Source organism: Aulonocara sp. 'chitande type north' Nkhata Bay, linkage group LG3 (assembly GCF_057382095.1).
Source record: "Aulonocara sp. 'chitande type north' Nkhata Bay isolate Kocher_YH1m ecotype deep benthic linkage group LG3, A_spYH_male_GT1.1, whole genome shotgun sequence".
In the NCBI taxonomy this organism is placed as follows: Eukaryota; Metazoa; Chordata; class Actinopteri; order Cichliformes; family Cichlidae; genus Aulonocara; species Aulonocara sp. 'chitande type north' Nkhata Bay.
In genome coordinates, this window is record NC_141346.1 from 25,954,539 (window position 1) to 25,975,138 (window position 20,600).

The 20,600-nt window shown below is 42.1% G+C and overlaps 1 protein-coding gene across 1 annotated transcript; it reads right to left on the reverse strand.

Moving 5' to 3' along the window:
* Positions 1-17,281: 17,281 nt before the first annotated feature.
* On the reverse strand, positions 17,282-19,343 carry LOC147334812 (tripartite motif-containing protein 16-like). The gene has a single exon (XM_086287423.1). It carries the CDS (start codon positions 19,341-19,343, stop codon positions 17,712-17,714), a length of 1,632 nt encoding a protein of 543 aa, XP_086143549.1. The 3' UTR covers positions 17,282-17,711.
* Between the last annotated feature and the right edge of the window lie 1,257 nt (positions 19,344-20,600).

The window sequence follows — 20,600 nt, forward strand, 5'->3', positions numbered from 1 at the left end:
GAGGAGCGGTTCGACCGCGTATTGGGTCGTAAATGACAACTCACTCCTTTATTTTTAACACAAACAGAGCGCGTTTTTATAATTTTTATTGAGATTTTCCGTATTTTTATGTAACACCTTCTATTTGTTCCGTTACAGCTACTTCCCAGAGCAGCCGGAACAGCGATTTCTCCTAGTCCCCTTATGGACTGAGAATTTCGCTCTTGCCTGTTGTCTCTACCGGTAAGTCTCTCTTGGACTGAGATCTGTCGGCGCTCCCAGGTTTACACACTATTTTGATGGAAAATCTCAATATCAACGTATTTTAGCGCTTGATGGAATGCAGTGTTTCATATTCACCTTACTGTGGCGCTGCGTTTTGAATCCGGCACATCGGGTCCTGTAGCCGTGGTGGCCTGTGTAAGACGCTGACCGGAAATCGAATTCACGAGCCCGGATTTTTCCTTTTTACTGTGCACAGATTTTTTCCAGCGCAGGCAATCACGACGTCAGGATCTGATGAAGACCGTCTGTGGACAACTAGACGTTAAAAATAACAGTCAGTTCTCCGGCTCGGAGGACCAATTAAATGTCAGGGGTAGACATTTGTTCAAACACAAGTAAGAGAAAATAAGACACTGGCAGACCGACTCAGAGAGTATTAGAAACGTGCGCACGGGTGAATGTCTCTGAGAAGACACACACACTGAGTGCAGGCTTGCTTGCTTTATTTATAGGGCAAAGCGGGTTACATAGTACTTCCTCTTCTGTGGGAAGTCGAAGAGAGGTTAGACGTTAGCTCAGCCTTATCTGACCTTACACACATACACTGAAAATAACAATGCAGAAGTATATCATGCTTTATCTTGACATCTCACACACTGAAGTAAGGAATGCATCATGTTCTCTTTAACAATAAGCTCGGTTATGTGAAAATATATGAACACTTGAATATAAGGCATATTTGATTATACTTGAATATAAGGCACACTTGATTATATTGTATTTCAGAAAAATCTCCTTACAGTGGATGATGCTACAAAAACTGAGCTGAAAGAATGGTGATATGTGTGGGAAAAACAAAAACAAAAACTGTTAATTGTCCTGAGGTCTGAAAGAGCTCTCCTAAGCACGCTGAAGATTTTGATGTGAATGCTTGCAAATGCAAAGAGCTTAGTATATTTAAGTGTGTGTGCATGTACTGAGGGTACATTCTTTTTAGATCAACACTTACAGAGTTACAGAGGGTTTATAGACTGTAAATATAAAATAAGAGTTTGTTTAAGTTATAAAAGTAGATGACAATTCACTGAGATAAGAAGTGTGTGCGTAGGCAAACTGCGGGGTGTGTGTGTCAAACAGGATGTGAAACAGCAAGTCTGAATATAGCTTGTGAGCTGGTGAGAGACGTTGCAACATGAAAACAGAGGAATTAGAGACTGAATGTCTTAAGAAAAAGTAATAAAATGATATTAATTACATGTTTTAGTGTGTCAATACAGGTGGATTCTTCTCAAACATGAGTACAGCGGCAAAAGGATAGACTAAGAGAATTGAGATGACAAACAGGCCAGGCTTTGGCTTAAAATTTTACAGCCTGACCTCTCATTCTGTCCTCACCCTGAGAAGAAGCTTAAAGGACAGTTAATCTCCTGATGAAGACAGAAGACAGACAGAACACCGTGGACTTGAAGAGTTAACAGCAGGCAAAAAGACAGTGCAACTGACCTATAACACTGAAGGGTCAAGCAGCAGCATGTATGAATACCACTGATGGAACATGAGCTTTGAATTACAAGCTGGAAACCTGACAAGTGACATGACTGTTTGAAGGCACTGGACGTGATATTTGCCATGCTGGGAGTTAATCTACAAGAAAAGACTGAAAGATTAACAGAGAAGAAACAGAGAAGAAGAAACAGCTGAGTTGAGCCTGTGTTTCCTGGAGATTTGAAGGCCACACAGGACACTGTGAGAAGAGGGACAGTGAGAGGTCAAGCCCGGACGAGTTTGAGTGCGAGAGTACAGGATATAATTGGATCGAAAATGGAAGCTAACTCATGGAGGTTTAGGATTGTCCACCACATCAAAAAAAAAAAAAAAAAAGAAAAGAAAAGAGAAAGACCGAGAAAATAAATACATGAACTAACAATTACATGAATGAATAGAAAACACACACACACAAATTGTTACATGTGAAATTATTTTTGGAAAGAATCAGAAGTGAGACAGTTTGAATCCACAGCTCAGTGCAAAGAGGCATGAATTAAACCTGATCATAAAAATACATATGCAATGAAGAAGCAGCTTACACTCAACATTAATATGAACACATAACATAAATGTAATGAAGAACTTACACTTAGATACATGACATAAATTGGTATTTCTGACCGGAGAGAGAGAAGCAGGTCGGTTAAGCAGTGATGATAATAATGAAAATGTCTCAGTTTTGTTATTTTTAGACGCAAAGCAGACCTGGATCAATTTTCCACATGCAGCGGTCGGAAGAAAGTTATAGGTTAACATCACTGGAAATGTTCAGGCAAGTTTCTGGTTGAAGTGTTTACAGCGCCATGTGTTACTAAACCTCACCAGCGACCTCTAACTCCTGGCTGAACACAGAGGAATGCTGTTATTTAATGTGGGAAATCAAAATTTGGGTTAGCAAACCTGGGAAAGAGAAAACTGACTGTTTAAAGGGAAAATTGGGAAGGAGTCTGAAACACTGCAAAAAGAAACATATACAAACTCACACACACAAACAGAAAATGCATTAACCTTAGAAATACAAGAGAGCTCATGAAGATTAGACAGCATGTTGAGCGTGTGAGTCTGTTTATCATCTTGTCCAAATCGCTTAGTGTGTAGTAGTTTTCAGAAAAGAAAATTTAGAATTTAGTGATGATGGTGTGCAAGTTGTGTGGCTTTTAACAAGATTTTCTGTGTATTGAGCAGGTGAAATTATGTCAGTTGACCTCAGACTGTCAGGATGCTGGAGAACCTGAGGCCACTGAAATATGATGTGGGGAAAATGAACAGAGGGAGTGATTTAAGTCTGATTTCAGACTATGTAAGCATTAGTTAAGCCAAAAGTAGGGCAAAACTTTTGTGACCCTGAAGTTCTAATCCCAACAACATATGGATAGATTAATAAGCAAAATTTTCTGTGTTTAAGATTTTTGAGGTTGTTGTAGTGATGGGTTGATTCGGTCAGTTTGCTTTGGGTGTTCTTTTATTTTAATAGAGGGAGTTTTATTGAACATGGACATGTCTAAGGGGGCCCATTATTTCTGTAACAGAGCACTTAGAGAAAACCAGGCAGGTGATTTTGTTTTGTGCTTTGATGAACTAATAATCAGCTCTCTTTTTTCTGATTTTTGTTCTAAGCAGGCCTGCAAGAGTGAATGAATAGCACTGTAAAAATTTCCGGGAGAACAAACATAAGGTGAGCTTTTCCAGATTACAATGGGCGGAGGAAAAGGCTACCTGTGGGGACTTGATCAGGTTGTAAGTCCCTGTCTAAAAGGATTGCCGCAAGCCAATCCAGTCCAAGAGCATAAAGAACTATTTTCCTAAAAAACTAAATAAAACAAATGAATGAGCTCATGTTGCTGAGGGTGGAGAATCTGATTATATGCGCGGGAGTCTCCACTATCGGCAATATCTCGTGTGAATGCATGTGAGTGAATGTGTGTAAATGGACCGTGACTGGGCGGACGAGATGGACTAAAGGGTGGACCGACTGGACACTGAGATAAAGACTGAGGTTAAACACATGACTGATAACTGTTCTGTTTTAAGTTTTCTTTCTTATAACACAGATTGGATTATAAGTGAGGAAAAATGAGTATGAAATGTGAAGTTCAGGTTAACACACAGGTTTTGTTTCTAGGGAGTTCCAAGGATGCAGGCTCTGGATGGAGACAGGAGTTCAAAAAGATTTGACATGATGATTAAATTGATTTCATTCCTTAAACACAGGTTTGCAGGCCCGGAGCAGATATACCTGAGAGGAGGATCGCTGAGGTGTTTTGAGAAATGATATGACTAACCTTTTTCTTTTAATTTCCTAAGCTCGGGTGAAGCATCTTGAGTTTGTGACACATAAGATGTGTCAAAAGGGGGCCCAGCCCTGGAGCAGGGTGCCGCCGGTGCATCGAGCCACCTGGGGGGCTCTTCAACTGGTGGGGGAGATTGTCACATCTTGCAGGAACTTTCCTCTCTTCAGGAGCTCCCTCTGCAGGAGGGGGAGATACAGGAGAGGTGGAGGAAGATCTCAGCCTGGGCGTTTATTGTCTTATGTAGTCTGGAAGATGAGTGGATGGTGGGGTGGGTGCAGTTTTCTCTGTGGTGGGGTTGGGTGGACTGTCCCGGGCTCTGTAGGGCCGGGGGGCGCTGCTGCACTGGGCCCCGGTCTGGATGGGCCTGGGCCCCCTTTCCCTGGCGGGTCGCGGAGTATGGGGGTGCCTACTGGGGTCAGCGGGGGAGCTGGCCCCAGGGAGGGGTCACTTGCCCATCCCTTCCTTCCCTCTCCATCTCCAGCTGCCTCCCCCTTCCCGCTCCACCACAACCACCCACACATGCAGGGCCTTGGAGTAGGGGTATGTCACCAGGGTGCAGAGGAGGCTACCCCCCCCCCCCCCTCCTTCTGGCTGCCTCTGCCTCAATTTTATCCCACAACTTAGACATTCACATTACTCACACTCTCATTACACATACATATAGGATCTTGGGGGTGGGCACGATACACAGACTCCAAATTACCATCAGGGTGTACACCCCACCCCTGGCGTCGTTGCCCACCTCTCAATTGTAAATACACGTAGACATTGAGGGCCAGCAGGAGGGACCATGCGCTTACCTGCTGCTCTCTGGCAGGTAGCTCCATGCCCTCCTGGGTTTTAAATGCACCTTAGAACACACATGCATCAACATTACAATGAGCGGGTGGAGGGGGGTTTGGAGTCTTCTCTCACCCCCATTCTCTGCGGCCTGCTGGAGCGGGGGGGCTAGGAGGAGGAGTTGGCCGTCCGACTGCGGTCTGGAGGGTGGGGCCTCCCTGCTGCTGCGGAGTCGGGGCGGTCTGCCTCCCCCCACCGCAGGGAAAAGGGTAACACCACCTGGGTCTGGATGCAGTTCCCCCCTCCAGGGGCAAGGGTACCTAGACCCGGTTTCGTAGAGTACGCTTGGGGAGTGTGATCGTGTGTACAGCGTCTCTTTATGTCTGTCTCCACGTTGGTTGAGTGTGGAGTAAGTGCATATGAGAGCATGAGGGTGGGAATGGATGTTTGTATCTGTGTGTGCCTGTATGTCTGTGTCTATATGTCAGGTTGGGTATCAGACGCCACCTCTCTAGGGTCATCTCAGGCCCTCCAAGGTTTGGAGGCCTATCTCCCCCCACCACCACTTCCCCTGCCGGTGGCGGACTCCCTCAGACATCGGTGCGTTGGTGGTTCTTTGTGTCCGGGGATGGGCGTCCAGGTACACACCGGCTCACTCCTTGGCGGCCGCTTATCGGGGCCTGGAGCCTGGGGCTCGCTCGGGCCACTTCGGAGGTGGGGTGCCCCCGGCCTGGGGCTCGGTCACTCAGGCACAGCTAGCTGCCGGCGGAGCTCACGGGCGCGTCACTGCAACTCCCCCTGGCTTCTGCTCCGCGGCTGCTGAGTGAGCCCTCATCTGGGACTCTCCTCAGCTCTTTCTGGGACAGTGGCGCAGCTGCCCCTCTGTTTGTCTTCCTTGGTCTCTTGTGTTCTGGGGGCCTCTGGATGTCTGGAGTTTTGATCTCCTCCATACCTGCTTCATGCCCTGGAGGACGGGGCTGTGGCCCCCCCACACCCTCTAGCAGATCATTACATGAAGGAACCTTTTAAAAAAACAAGCGCGTCCATGCTCACAGGTGTACACACGGGTGATCACACCCACAAACTACACCCTTTTTGGCTCCTACCTCAAAGCACACTGTGTTCTGTTGATCTTATGTGCTGCACAATAATGTTTAATATTTAGTATTTACCGTCATATTCCCATATATCATTGTGATGTTGTTTATTCTATGACTCTTGTTCTCTTCTGCTTGTTTTCTTTTTTCTTTCTCAGCAGGTGATCCAGGTGATCGATATATGCATTTTTTTTTCATTTTTTTTTTTCTCTGCCCGTTCTGTTGGTTTTTGTTTTTTGCCCTTCTCCCCCGTCCCTCTTCTCAGCTGTTTCTCTTTCCCTCTTTCTTTCTCCCCTTCTTTCCCCCAGTCAAGTCTGTCCCATATTCAGTAAATGAAAATAAAACAAACAATAAAAGGTGAATCAAATGGACCATTACGGCAAGGCTGGGATGGTCAATTTGGTAAAGTAAATCCGTTGGGCATCTTTCTTTGCCTTTAGACAACAATTCTGATGGCAAAAGAGCCAAACGGGACAGGCAAAAAAAAAAAAAAAAAAAAAAAAAATGTGTCAAAAGGGGGGATTTAAGGTTTAATTTGAAATGGGTTTTAGGATCATTTTATGACTTTTGGGGTGTTTGATAATTTAGATATGGTAAAACTGAGGCAGAAGTTGTTATTTTCATGTTTAAGTTAAAGGATTAAAATAAACTGAATCCTGTTTAGAAGATAAAATGCCGGTGTTCATAAGAAGCTGTATACCAAACTTAAAGGGAAACTGTGGGACAGCTTGAATAAAACATATGCTTTGGTGAAAGGAGGGAAGATTTTAGGAGTAAAATGTTTGATTTCTTTTTGATTTCTAGAATAAGCAGTTATAATGCAGGCTTACAGATGCAGACATGATGTAGATTGGTTTCTGGGGTAGAGGTGAAAAACGGTTTGCTTTGTCTTTGCTTAGCAAGAAGTAATGCAGAAGGTGTGAAAATAGGCCTGCTCTGAATAGGTCGACAGGACACATCTGGAGACTGAGACAACCATATAGGGCAAAGGTGGCAGAGCTTGTAAATGTATGTGTGACTAAAAAGAGGAAGTAAGTTGAGCACAGGAGGGTCATGATCAGATGAGAGAAGAAGAGAGCTTCTTAAGAGGGTGTTAAAAGTGTCGCTTACCCAAATGAATAACATTGAAGATTATAGACATAGAAATGATTTTTATACACATTGCGATTGTGCTCATGAAAGAGTTAATGCTCAGTCTATTCACGGTCTTAAGCTTCATCTGGCGCAATGTTCCGACGATCTATTGTCTAAGTGACTTGGAGCAATAGAAGGTTAAACTGCATACACGCTTACAAACACAAATGATTTAAACATAGGCCAGGCCGAGGGCCTGGAATTCATTTAGCTTATGACTGCAGTTGAGCTTGCCTAGTAACAAGTGACAGAAGAAGAGTCAAGAAATTGTAAGTCCCCAGGAATCATCTGGAAGGTGAAACAAATTGCCATGTATGGAAGAATGTACGGCTAAATTTGGCTCAATGCTTACATATATGTGTAAAAAGAAAATGTACAAGCTGTGATAACTGTTTCAGATAAAATTGAAGAGTAGATTGATATATTAAATATGCGTTTATTGGGTGAGAAAATCAGACCATGTCATAACTGCTTTAAGTCACACAGAATAGATATCAGAGCCTTAAACAGGCTGACTTCTGCTAAATGGGTCAAACTGGGCAGAAAGTATACAAACACATAACATCCTTATAGAATATGATGTAACACTATAGATCAACTTACCTCAGAATATATAAAGCATATAAACAATTACAGCAATATGATGCAACAAACACAGCAGTGCTACTGATCCAAAATACTCAAAGCTTCATAGAACTGAAACAAACATTTATTTTTAGTTCCATTCTGCTGCTGATACAGACTTTAGGTTTCTGAATATTAAACTTGTTTCTGCCTTTCATAGTGTGTAACTTGAAGGCCCTGAGTACTTTCTCCCACACTGAAAACACTGGAATGATAAAATTATTTGAACATTACCTAATAAGACTGATTCAGGACAGACAATTAGCTATTCTAAACTTTTCTAGCAGTCCTTCACAAACAGGGAACAGTCTGTCTATTCTCTCCATCTGTCAGCTGCTGCTGGCTCTTCCTCCTCCTCTTCCTCACACACTGTTGAGTTTGTCCTGGTGGATCATCAGGGGTGCAAAGCCTCACAGATGATGTGCAGCAGTGGGTCCCTCAGTCTGTCCTCACTCTGGACACTTGCAGTTGTCACACATGGAAATCAAATGTGTGATAAGCTGCAGGATTCAAACACAAGTGTAACTTATAAACACATGTTCATACTTTTATTACACAATCAGAGAGAAAGAAACAGAGAGCGAGTGCAGGACAGACAGACAGGTGACAGTCTCAGGTGTATACACTGCTACAAAACAGCACAAGAGAAGGAGGATTTAGTGTTTGTGTTATTACGAGTGTTAAACAAGAAGAGTTCCCAGATGGTACAGTGGACACGTGTGTGACTGCTGTGATTAAAGCATCTTTCTTTCAGCTTAACGAGTGAACCGTCAGCTCGTTCAAACACACGTTAAAGTCCGTTTGGCTCGACACCACCGAACAGAGGCAGCAATATAACATAGCTAACATTAACAGTGCAGTGGATCCTGCTTGTGCCGTGATATTCAGGACTGCAAACCGAGCAGCATCACTGACTTTCAGCTTGTTGTGTTTGTGGATATATGACTGACTTTAATTATCCACAAAATCATCAGATTCTCTGTAAGATTAAGGTCGACTATCGAACCGCGTATACAGTAAAGGCTTTAAAACAAAGTTAACGCTGAAAGTACAAACATCGCTAATGTCACATAACTTTGCCGGCATGTGGCCAACAGTAATGTTTTAATGTTCCTCATTATTAAACATTTGCACATAAATAAGTGACATAATATTCAGTACTTACTTTTGAAAGTTTACTCTTTGGCCGCCCCGCTTCCACTTCTTTGAAGCGTCTCCCAGTCCCAGTGCACTTGTTAGCATGTTTTGTTTTGGTTCGTGCAACTGGTCCGTCGGGTTATTGTCTCCCCAGAAACATTTCCGTTGTGTCTTGTGTGCTTTTGCAGCGTTTTTCTTTTTGCAGCATTTTTGTTTTTGCAGGTGTTTTTCTTTTTGCAGCATTTTTCTTTTTGTAGCATTTTTCTTTTTGCAAGTGTTTTTCTTTTTGCAGGTGTTTTTCTTTTTGCAGCATTTTTCTTTTTGCAAGTGTTTTCTGAAGTTGCAGTCCATTTGGCCTCTCAGGGCCACCGTAAGAATGTAATAGAAAGAGGAACGTCTCTGTCTGTTTTTAGGCTGATATGGTGATGGTGTATATCTTACCCTGGGTGTGTTTAATAAAATTAAAAGTATTGCGCACACACATAAAGAGCATTGAGATTAAGTAAATAAAGATTAAGTAAAGTTAATATAAAGGCTAGGGCCCAGAACATGATATTTTGAACCAACTTTGAATAATTAAGGGAACATTAGATGAACACAGTAGATTAGTGAGGTGGAGCAGAGAGAGGCATTTTGTTTTCTATCCTTTACAGAAGAAGATTTCAGGACCACAGCGACCACAGGGGTGGCGAGAATCCTGGAAGCCCCAGACCAAACGGAACCAACCAGAGAAAAGGGAGCCCAAAAAGAAGAACAGAGCACAAAGACACCTAGTTGTTTACATTGCAAAGAAGATCAAAATCTTGTTAGACACAGGTTATAATGGGAGAATAAAAGTAATGAGAGGGACTTTAGGAATTGTTGCAGGATTTTTATGTTATGTAAATTGCCCAAACACAGTGTTCAGGCCGGATATGCGCTACCCGTTAAAGGGGGCGAAGAAACCAGGACTAAGTTTAAAGAAGAAATGAGGTAAATTTTTAAAGAGGAAACAGGTAAATAGTAGGGCTGGGCGATATAGCCTAAAATTCATATCGCGATATAATTTGAAGCATGTGCGGTAACGATATATATCGCAATATATTCTTTTCTTCTGTATAACTTATTTTCCACACTATAAGGCACACTTAAAATCCTTTAATTTTCTCAAAAATCAAGAGTGTGCCTTATGTATGAATTCTGGTTGTGCTTACTGACCTCGAACCGATTTTGGTGTGCAGAAATCTGTTAAAAAATATGTTTTAGTACAACTTTGGTAAGCCGCACAGATTGAACAAAAGAATGTCTCTAAATTCAGCTGAACTCCTTTCTGCTCCATTTTTCCTCTTAGCACCTTTGAGTGTCTCAAACAAAGAATTGCTGTCAGACTCTGTTTAATATAGACTGCAGATAAAAAGGTGCAGTTTGGACTTTGGCAGCAATTATAACATTTAATTTATCAGGTTACTATCAATTTAAACTTTGTTGTGTCCTCTGTTGTAGTTTCTGTAAAAGTCGGCACTGTCTGCAATTAAGATAACAACTGAATCTAATGGCAGCTCAAATTACAGCAACATCCACAAATAGACTTTCATCTTAATTACAGACTCCAGATACAGCAACATATTTCCTCAAAGTAAAACCGATGAAACTTTAGCAATACCTGTGATGAAACGTGAAAACTTCTGACCTAACACCTGGTATCAACACCAACCAACTCCAACTAAAGTATTCAGTAAAAGTTCAGCAATACCAGGGTCGGTGGTCTGCGTTATGACGGAGGTTCAGCACAGCCATGCTTTCTTTGAGTTAGCTGGCTTAACAAAACCAAAAGCATCAGTCTGACCCCAGACGGCGGTTAGCAACTTTCTTTTCTAACTCAGGCTTGTTATGTTTGCAACACACTCAGGGAAGTAAACTTGAAATGGCAGCTTTATTTGATGGAAAAAAAACTCCTCAATAAAAACTTAAACAGAAACAAGCAACTAGAAACAAAAACTAGGGAACTAAACTTGGACAGAGAACTACAAAACTACTCGGAGCATGGAGGAAACACACAGCATTGAGAGGATACGATGCGACAACAGCCAGGTGAAGACTGAGGACTATAATACACAGGCAGGATAACGAGAGGATGAGGAACAGGAGGAAACACAGCTGGGACTAATCAGACATAATGAGACGAGGGGAAGCAAAACTAGAACAATAATCAAGGAACATAATTACAATAACTGAAACACCAATACCAACCCAACCCTGGCTGGTGGTGGGGAGTCCAGGAAGAAGGGCTCGAACAAAAACAGTCCAAAACAGAAGAGCTCAGGGGGACGACTCAGAGGTTGACGACACAGGAGTGCAAAACAAAGCAAATCAGGAGGCCTACCTGAAGGCTGACGGCACAATAGTCCATAAAAGGGCAGTTCACGGGGCCAACCCAGAGGTCAACAGCACATAAGTCCAGGCAAGAGCAGGTCCGGATAGGGATGGGTATCGAAAACCGGTTCTTGTTGAGAACCGGTTCCCACTGTTTCAATTCCTTGGAATTGTTTGCCATTTTTGCAAACGATTCCCTTATCGATTCCAGTCGCCCCGAATGACATCACCACGTTGCGGAGCGTCATTTACCTGGCAGGAAACATGGCGGCTCAAACACTCAAAAGTTTGGTCATACTTTACGAGAACGGATGACTGACAACAGGGCAACTTGCAATACTTGCAATGTAGATATTTCATTTAAGGGAGGAAACACTACGAATATGCAAAAGCATTTGCTCACAAAACACGCGATAACCTTAAATGAATGTCGTGTTTTTAATTCCGCTCCGGACTCGTGAATCTCAACCCAGCAGCAGCGGTAACGTTTGCACGTCCTCTCCCGTTAATGCAGCAGGTAAATAATCAACTAACAGTGCATATTATGTTAGCGCGATCTGCCTTATTACAAAACCTGCCATTACTGTGCATTTAGGTGATCATGATGAGAGAGACAGACAGAGTCTGGCTCAGATGCTGGCAGTTCTCGCTGCAGTCTACCGGTAGCGTCTCCTTTCAGGCCAGGATAGACGAATGTCACCGAGCAGAGACTAAGTTTGTGGTAAAAGGTTTGCACCCATTTGCCACAGCAGATGCCCTCAAATTTTCGGTAAGTGAATGTGTTTAATTGTAGGCAGGGACATTACTGGATATTCTTGTGTAATTGCTACAGAATAATTTATGTTATACTTTGTTATTGCTACTGAAGAATATTTATTTTATTATTTTACATTTACAATTTTTTTCCCCAGGGACCCTGTGACACCCCATTGAAGAGCCGTAGGCTGGATCTCTTAAGATCTCACTGTTGGGTTTGTAAGGCCATGTTACTAAATTTCTATCTTGTTCAAAGAGAAGATATAAAACAAAGTTCTAAGCTAATCGACCTTAGTGTTCTTCTTTTTTAAAAAGAATCGATAAAGAATCGAATTGTTAAACAGAATTGAAAATGGAATTGGAATTGTGAAAATCTTAGCAAAATGAAGTCCACAGCTGGCTGAATGAGCTCGCAAAAGCTTTTAGCAGAAGATGGAGTTCGCTGGGTTGATTTGCCTGAGCTCTCAGGGGAGATGGGAAGCTGAGACGGCCAGGCTGAGCTCCCAGGCTAACAGGCCATTTCAGCCTCTGGGGAAGCTGTGGGGACTGTCAAGGTAACTTTCTTGACCTCACCGATCCTTTAATATCACAGCTGGAGAAGAAGAGTCAGATGAGGCTGTAGTATCCTTTTATCAAAGCTTTATTACCAGTGCGCATTGGGAGATCCTGCTACATGCAGCCACGGCAACACATACTAATGCCCCCTCACATTAGTATATGTGAGGGGGCAAACTCCTCAAGATGGGTGGTGACCATGGTGGCCATTTAGAAGTCGGCCATCTTGGATACAACTTTTGCTTTTTCAATAGGAAGAGGGCCATGTGACACATCAAACTTATTAGTAACGTCACAAGAAAAACAACGGTGTGCTTGGTTTCAACGTAACTGTATTCTTTCATGAGTTATTTACAAGTTTCTCTTGGTTCACAGCCATTGACATGTCGAAGAGGTTAACACTTGAGGAGCGGATCGAAATTGTGTTGATATCTGGTGAATGCAGTAACCGGGTCGTTGCAGCAGATTTCAATGCAAGACACCATACGAGACCACCCAATCTCCCATGCTCCAACTGCTTGCCAAGTTTCGTGAAACTGGTTCAGTGTTGGATTTGCCAAAATGCGGACGCAAGAAAACTGTCACTAATGAAGAAACATCAGTGGCTGTCCTAGCTTCATTCAGCAAGAGCCCACAGCGTAGCACTCGCCGCATGTCACTGGAGAGTGGCATTAGTCGAACATCCCTTCGGCGGATATTAGCTACTCACAAATGGCACCCTTACAAACTCCAGCTACTGCAGCATCTCAATGAGGATGACCCAGATCAGCGCACAGAATTTGCAGAATGCACAAAACAAAAATTGGAACAGGACCCTCAGTTCACGCAGAAGATCTTTTTTTTTCATTGATGAGGCAAACTTTTATGTGAGTGGTGAAGTTAACAAACAAAACCACCGCTATTGGTCTGACACTAACCCACATTGGATGGATCCCTCCAAGACTGTTGGAACAACAAAAGTGATGGTTTGGTGTGGTATATGGGGTACAACGATAGTGGGTCCTTTCTTCATCAATAGAAACCCCAAGGCCACTGGATATTTGAAATTGCTACATGATGATGTGTTTCCCTCTTTATGCACTGAAGCTGGCACGTTCCCTGAGTTTTTCCAGCAAGATGGTGCACCACCACATTATGGGTGCCAGGTCCGAGCATTCCTAGATGAACAGTTTCCTGGAAAGTGGATTGGGGCCAACCCAGAGGTCGACATTCACGGCAAGCACTAAGTGGATCTGAGGAGTACTTTCTCAGTTTGTTCATTATAAAGACGTTCCCTTAAGGGGACTGCCCCTACAGGGAGTGCAGAATTATTAGGCAAGTTGTATTTTTGAGGAATAATTTTATTATTGAACAACAACCATGTTCTCAATGAACCCAAAAAACTCAATAATATCAAAGCTGAATGTTTTTGGAAGTAGTTTTTAGTTTGTAGTTTTAGCTATTTTAGGGGGATATCTATGTGTGCAGGTGACTATTACTGTGCACAATTATTAAGCAACGTAACAAAAAACAAATATATACCCATTTCAATTATTTATTTTTACCAGTGAAACCAATATAACATCTCCACATTCACAAATATACATTTCTGACATTCAAAAACAAAAGAAAAACAAATCAGCGACCAATATAGCCACCTTTCTTTGCAAGGACACTCAAAAGCCTGCCATCCATGGATTCTGTCAGTGTTTTGATCTGTTCACCATCAACATTGCGTGCAGCAGCAACCACAGCCTCCCAGACACTGTTCAGAGAGGTGTACTGTTTTCCCTCCTTGTAAATCTCACATTTGATGATTGACCACAGGTTCTCAATGGGGTTCAGATCAGGTGAACAAGGAGGCCATGTCATTAGTTTTTCTTCTTTTATACCCTTTCTTGCCAGCCTCGCTGTGGAGTACTTGGACGCGTGTGATGGAGCATTGTCCTGCATGAAAATCATGTTTTTCTTGAAGGATGCAGACTTCTTCCTGTACCACTGCTTGAAGAAGGTGTCTTCCAGAAACTGGCAGTAGGACTGGGAGTTGAGCTTGACTCCATCCTCAACCCGAAAAGGCCCCACAAGCTCATCTTTGATGATACCAGCCCAAACCAGTACTCCACCTCCACCTTGCTGGCGTCTGAGTCGGACTGGAGCTCTCTGCCCTTTACCAATCCAGCCACGGGCCCATCCATCTGGCCCATCAAGACTCACTCTCATTTCATCAGTCCATAAAACCTTAGAAAAACCAGTCTTGAGATATTTCTTGGCCCAGTCTTGACGTTTCAGCTTGTGTGTCTTGTTCAGTGGTGGTCGTCTTTCAGCCTTTCTTACCTTGGCCATGTCTCTGAGTATTGCACACCTTGTGCTTTTGGGCACTCCAGTGATGTTGCAGCTCTGAAATATGGCCAAACTGGTGGCAAGTGGCATCTTGGCAGCTGCACGCTTGACTTTTCTCAGTTCATGGGCAGTTATTTTGCGCCTTGGTTTTTCCACACGCTTCTTGCGACCCTGTTGACTATTTTGAATGAAACGCTTGAATGAAACTACGGATACTGGATGCCTGTGCAGGCATTTCTCCTGCGGTGTTGCTTAGAGATGGCACGATACCACTTTTTTATGTCCGATACCGATACCGATATCATAAATTTGGATGTCTGCCGATACCGATATGAATCCGATATAGTGTTTTTTAATCAACAAAACTGTTTTTTAATATATCTTGCTGCATTTTGCAAGTCTGCAAGTTCATACTCAAGTTTAAAACAACAACTACACTAAAGCTATTCTGTTATACCTGTATGCAAAAAAAAATATTTCATAGTTCAGCAATACTGATCAATCTAATAAACTTAAACCTACACCATCCTCCCTATTCTGGTATTTTAAAGAGTACTTAGCGTAAATATTAAGCAACCTAACTAATAGGGTTCCAACTCCCAGCAACAACAAAAATAAATAAATAAAAAATAGGGAACCCCCCCTCACGCTCCACCTCATGATGCTTAATCGACGTAATCAACCTTAATTTGATGCAGTGTGAAAAAAAATGCACAGAAATCAATTATTTTTCAAGAAATATTAAATAGATTCAACATCTTTCTTCAACAAAATTGCAGACTGCACAGATGGTACCTTCCCAAAGGAAAAAGTACTATAGCTTACTAGGGTATATATATTAGACTTAATAGTCACTATATACAGTAATTGACTTCTATTCCTTTTACATCAGATTAAAACTTTGTGTGTCAGATAATTATTTATTAAAAGCTAGACATTTTAAATGAGAATAAGAAAGAAAAGTATGTCTTTGTGCCCCCTTTTCCCAGTTAATGCCCTATCGGCCCCCCTGGCTAAACTTTGCTAGATCCGCCCCTGCACAGTTACCAGCGTCAGCTACGTAGAAAAAGATCCTGGTGTAGAAAGTAATATTAAATAAATTCTAACAACAGCTTATCAAGCTTAAACGTGCTGCTGTTGTTCAGCCGCTGGTTTCCTCTTTCTGGTGCAAAGTGGGCCAAAAACAAAGACGGACTCGCGACAGAAAAGCCGATCAGCTGATCATTTAAGCAGTTTCACGATTGAAGTAGCAGCCTGAGAGCGAGAGGCAGTCGCTCGTTAAGCTTAACGCAGGAATGCTTTACAAACATTCAGAGATGGACTTACACACTTGCTTTACTTCTCTTGGGGATAACTTTGTCGGAGATGAAATGCCAGGTTGCTAGCGAAGCTCCAAATGCTATCCAGACCACAGGTCCCGCATGCCACCGCCGCTCTATCACGTGATGCATACTGCTCCGACATGCTAACGTTCTGAGGTGAGTTACGGCGTGTTGCAAGTTTTGTGAGGTGCTTTCGTGATATTTAATGGATCGGATTACATTTTTTATTTTTCTCCGATATCCGATCCAGTCATTTAGGTCAGTATCGGACCGATACCGATGCGTAATATCGGATCAGTCCATCTCTAGTGTTGCTATCAGTGTGTGAAGAGTGGGAGAAGAGGGTTGCATTGACAATCCAACACAATGGGCAGCACACTGAACACATTTTATAAGTGGTCAGAATCTTGTAAATAACTCATGAAAGCTGATACACATGATATAATAGAATAGAATAGAATTAGAATTCAACTTTATTGTCATTGCACATGCACAGGTACAGGGCAACGAAATGCAGTTTGCATCCATCCAGAAGTGCTTTAGTGATATAGATATATTACAATATATATTAGCAATAATATAGATATGTGAGTATATTACAGAAATGGGTCTATTATGGTATGTTATAATGTACACGGTATGAAGTATGTTGTGAATATTCTATAACTATAAGTATGTACAGGCTGGAGGAAGTAAAACTTCCTCCAGGATGGAGGAAGTAAAACTAGATACAATGAACTAGGAACAAAAGTCTCTTTCAAAATAAAACAGGAAACATGGAGACACAAAGACAACAGAAGCTTGACAGACCTAAATTACAAACAAAAGGTGCCAAATAACCCAAAACCTCTGGTTTAGAGACCCAGTGACACATGCTGGGGTCAACTGGAATAAAGCCAAAGCAATTACCTCTGATCATGGAAAGCATTGGCTGTTCGATGCACCGCAGAGATTACGAGGAACTAAGTGCTAAGTTATCAAAACACCGTTGTTTTTCTTGAACTAAATCAGTTTTCAATTAAAAAGCTTTTCTTGTTATTTTACCTAACAAATGCATATGATTTATCTTTAAACTGTCTCTTCACCATGACCTCTAAGTCACATAAATGAGGCTTCCATGTTTAGATGACAGCAAATACCTGGTTCATATCAACTCGCATCTGTCTCATTTCATTTTCCTATTAATCATAGGAATGAAAATGTACTCAAATCAATCCTCTCAAAGGAAATAAAACAAGAAGAATCAAACGTAAAATTATTTTATTTACATATTCCTCATAGTAAACAACTTTGACACAGTCAGAACATTGATTGAATTTTCTTTCTTTAAAACAGAGAAAAACAGTTCCTTTAATTTGAACAAAATTTCAGATAAATATAAATATAATTTAGATATTTCTCGGTTAAAATCAATTAATTTATTAACTAGACAACAAACAATATGATGTCAATGTAGCACCCACAAAGTGTGACTGGCAAGTGACGTCTGTGCAGAGAAGAAACAGAACAACAATGAGCTATGAGAAACAATGTTGGAGAACAAAGAAACTGAAAAGTAATCCAAACCAAACCAAACCAAGAAATTTTTTTGTCTATTTCCGTTTTGTGAACTCTGCGGTGTCTCCACCAGAGTACAATATAATACTGTGAAAAAACCAAAGTCCAGCATAGAGCGGCTGAGTGAATGTGGTCTGGACTCTGTGGAGGAAAGTCATGGTTTCAGAGACGCTGTAGAAAGACAGAATACCTGCTCTGTGATCCAGGTACACTCCTACTCTGGAGGACCGAGGACCTGAGAGGACAGTTTGGACTTCGTTGTGCCAAAATGTGTAACTGTTTTTCTCACAACGTAATGACCAAGACTTGTCATTTCCACCAAGTGCACATTCATTTGACCTCCCTACTCCGCTGATATTTTTGTATGTGACTGCTACTTCAACTCCTCTCCCTCTCCACTCCACCTCCCAATAACAACGTCCAGTCAGACTCTCTCTACTCAGGACCTGACACATTACAGTGAATCTGTCTGGGTGATCAGAATAAGACTGTTGTTTTTTCATTAAAGTTGCTTTTCTGTTTCCCTCAGATAATAACAGATGTGTGTTTGCTGTCTTTGGATCCAGTGTGATTTGACATGAAAATTTTAAGAATCCAGCTCTGGTCTTTGGCTCTGGTGGTGACAGTAAAACATCCACTTCAGTGACTGTCAGTGAGATGTTTGTCCATTCCTCTCTCAGAATGTCCTGTAGTTTATGTCTGAGTCTATCTCTGGTCTCTGACACAGCTGCTGTCACATCCTCAAAGTAGCTCAGAGGACGAATATTGATGCTGGATGAGTGTGTAGACTCACTGAGTGCTGACAGTGAGGGGTAGTTGTGTAGAAACTGGTTGTGATCCTCTGTGTGTGAGAGCTGCTCCAGCTCGCCGTCTTTCCTCTTCAGCTCAGCGATCTCCTGCTCCAGCTTCTCCTGAAGCTCTTTGACTCGACTCACTTCAGTTTCCTGCTGGGATCTGACCTGCTGCTTCACATCAGAGCTTCTTTTCTGGAGGAGACGGATCAGCTCAGTGAACATCTTCTCACTGTCCTCCACTGCTTTATCAGCAGAGCCATTGATGGCCTCCACCTCCTGTTGAAGCAGCTTCACATCTTTCTCTCGCTCCTGGATTCTCTGCTGGATGTTTAGTCGTCTCACCTCGAGCTCCTTCTGCTTCTCAGTCCTTTCTGCTGCAGCTGGGACTGTTTCATGGCCTTTATGATGAGAGCAGATGTTCTCCTGGAGCTTCTTGGAGGGGGCCACCAGCTTGTGTTTCTTTAATGGAGCCACATCATAGTGAGGTTGAAGGTGTCTCTCACAGTAAGAGGCTGGACAAGATAAACAGGACTTGATAGCTTTCAGTTTCCTCCCAGTGCAGACATCACAGGCCACATCTTCAGGTCCAGCATAGCAGTGATCAGCTGGAGCAGCTTGGAGTCCAGTCTTCTTCAGTAACTCCATCAACTCTGCTAACATGGTGTTTTTCTCCAGGTCAGGCCTCAGTGTGAAAGTCTTCCTGCACTGAGGGCAGCTGTGGATTCCCTTCCTGTCCTCTTCATCAAAGTGGGTTTCGATACAGTTCATACAGTAGCTGTGTCCACAGGGAATAGTCACAGTATCCTTCAGTAGATCCAAACAGATCCAACAAGAGAACATTTCTCGATCTAGCTGATCTCTTTTCTGTGCCATTTCTCCTCTCAGTAAGAGTGTCTCTGTGAGTTTCTGTTACATAGTGGTGAAACTATTCCAGAAAATATGTGGACAGACTGGAGCTGCTGTGCTTCAGGTAGAAGAGGGAGGAGTTAACAGACTTTAGCTTTTACCAGGAAGAACAGTTTGAAGTAGACACTGTTTAGTAACTTTAAACATCATAGGTCTGTTTGTAGTTTGCATTTTTATCCGTTACCTCCTAGTCAGTTAAAAATCTGTAAATACATAATCAGCAAATGCAAACAACACTTGCAAATAAATATATATTCAGCACCCAATGAGACCACAGCAATATGTATAACTGCAACTCCTGCAAATGAGTCAGCCTCTGAAACTACAGGAATTATAAAACTGTAATGGCTAAAACTAAACATGGCAAGTATCTCAAGATTTGCACCTACGCTTACGGGTGAAAGTACGACTGCAATGAAGCAACCATTGACACCATGCCTGCAACTAACAACACCAACATTGTCAAGTTAGTGAAACTGAAATGACTGAAACTTGAGTGACTGATACAAATAAATTATACCAGCAGCTGAAACTGGTGCAACTAAATGAAATACCCAAGCTACATCACCATCTGGTGCTAGTTATGGAAACTTCCACAACTTAATCAAACACTGATACTACTTAACATCTGAAACTACAGATGGAAAGTTAGGCAGCTAAACTGCAGCAAGAGCTAGTAAAAGTGAAGCTAGAGCAACTACTGTGACTACAAACTGCAGCAACATGTGAATCAGGCAACCACTTATGTGACAATAAAAAACTGAGATTTTAAGTTTATGCCTTGCTGCAGAGTTTTGTTCCAAGGAGTTTTTGTTTAGACATATAAACAGTGAGTTACAATAGTCCAAACATGATGAAACAAATGCATGTATAACCACCTCCAGTTCAGTGTGTGACACTACAGGACTTAATGTAGCAGTGATAAGTGATAAAAGAAAGACGGAACCAGAGATTTGAACATCCAAAGTAAGAGGAAAGTCAAAAGTTACCCCAAGGTTCCTGATAGACGATTTCACAAATGTCGAAAGGGGACCTAGAGCTTTCATCATTGTAAGTGCATGTCTGCCAGCACAACGCATTACTGTAGGGCTGTTCGATATAACGATATATATCGGATGACGATATAAAAACAGCTATCGTTTCAGTTTACACTATCGTTTGTTTCGTGGCGTCGTAAAATAAACTGTTTACGGCAATATGTTTTCATCGTTTTGATGGTCACTG

Bases quoted from the DNA above. Each gene is read 5' to 3' on its own strand.
- LOC147334812 (XM_086287423.1), bottom strand. From the start codon at position 19,343: ATGGCACAGAAAAGAGATCAGCTAGATCGAGAAATGTTCTCTTGTTGG.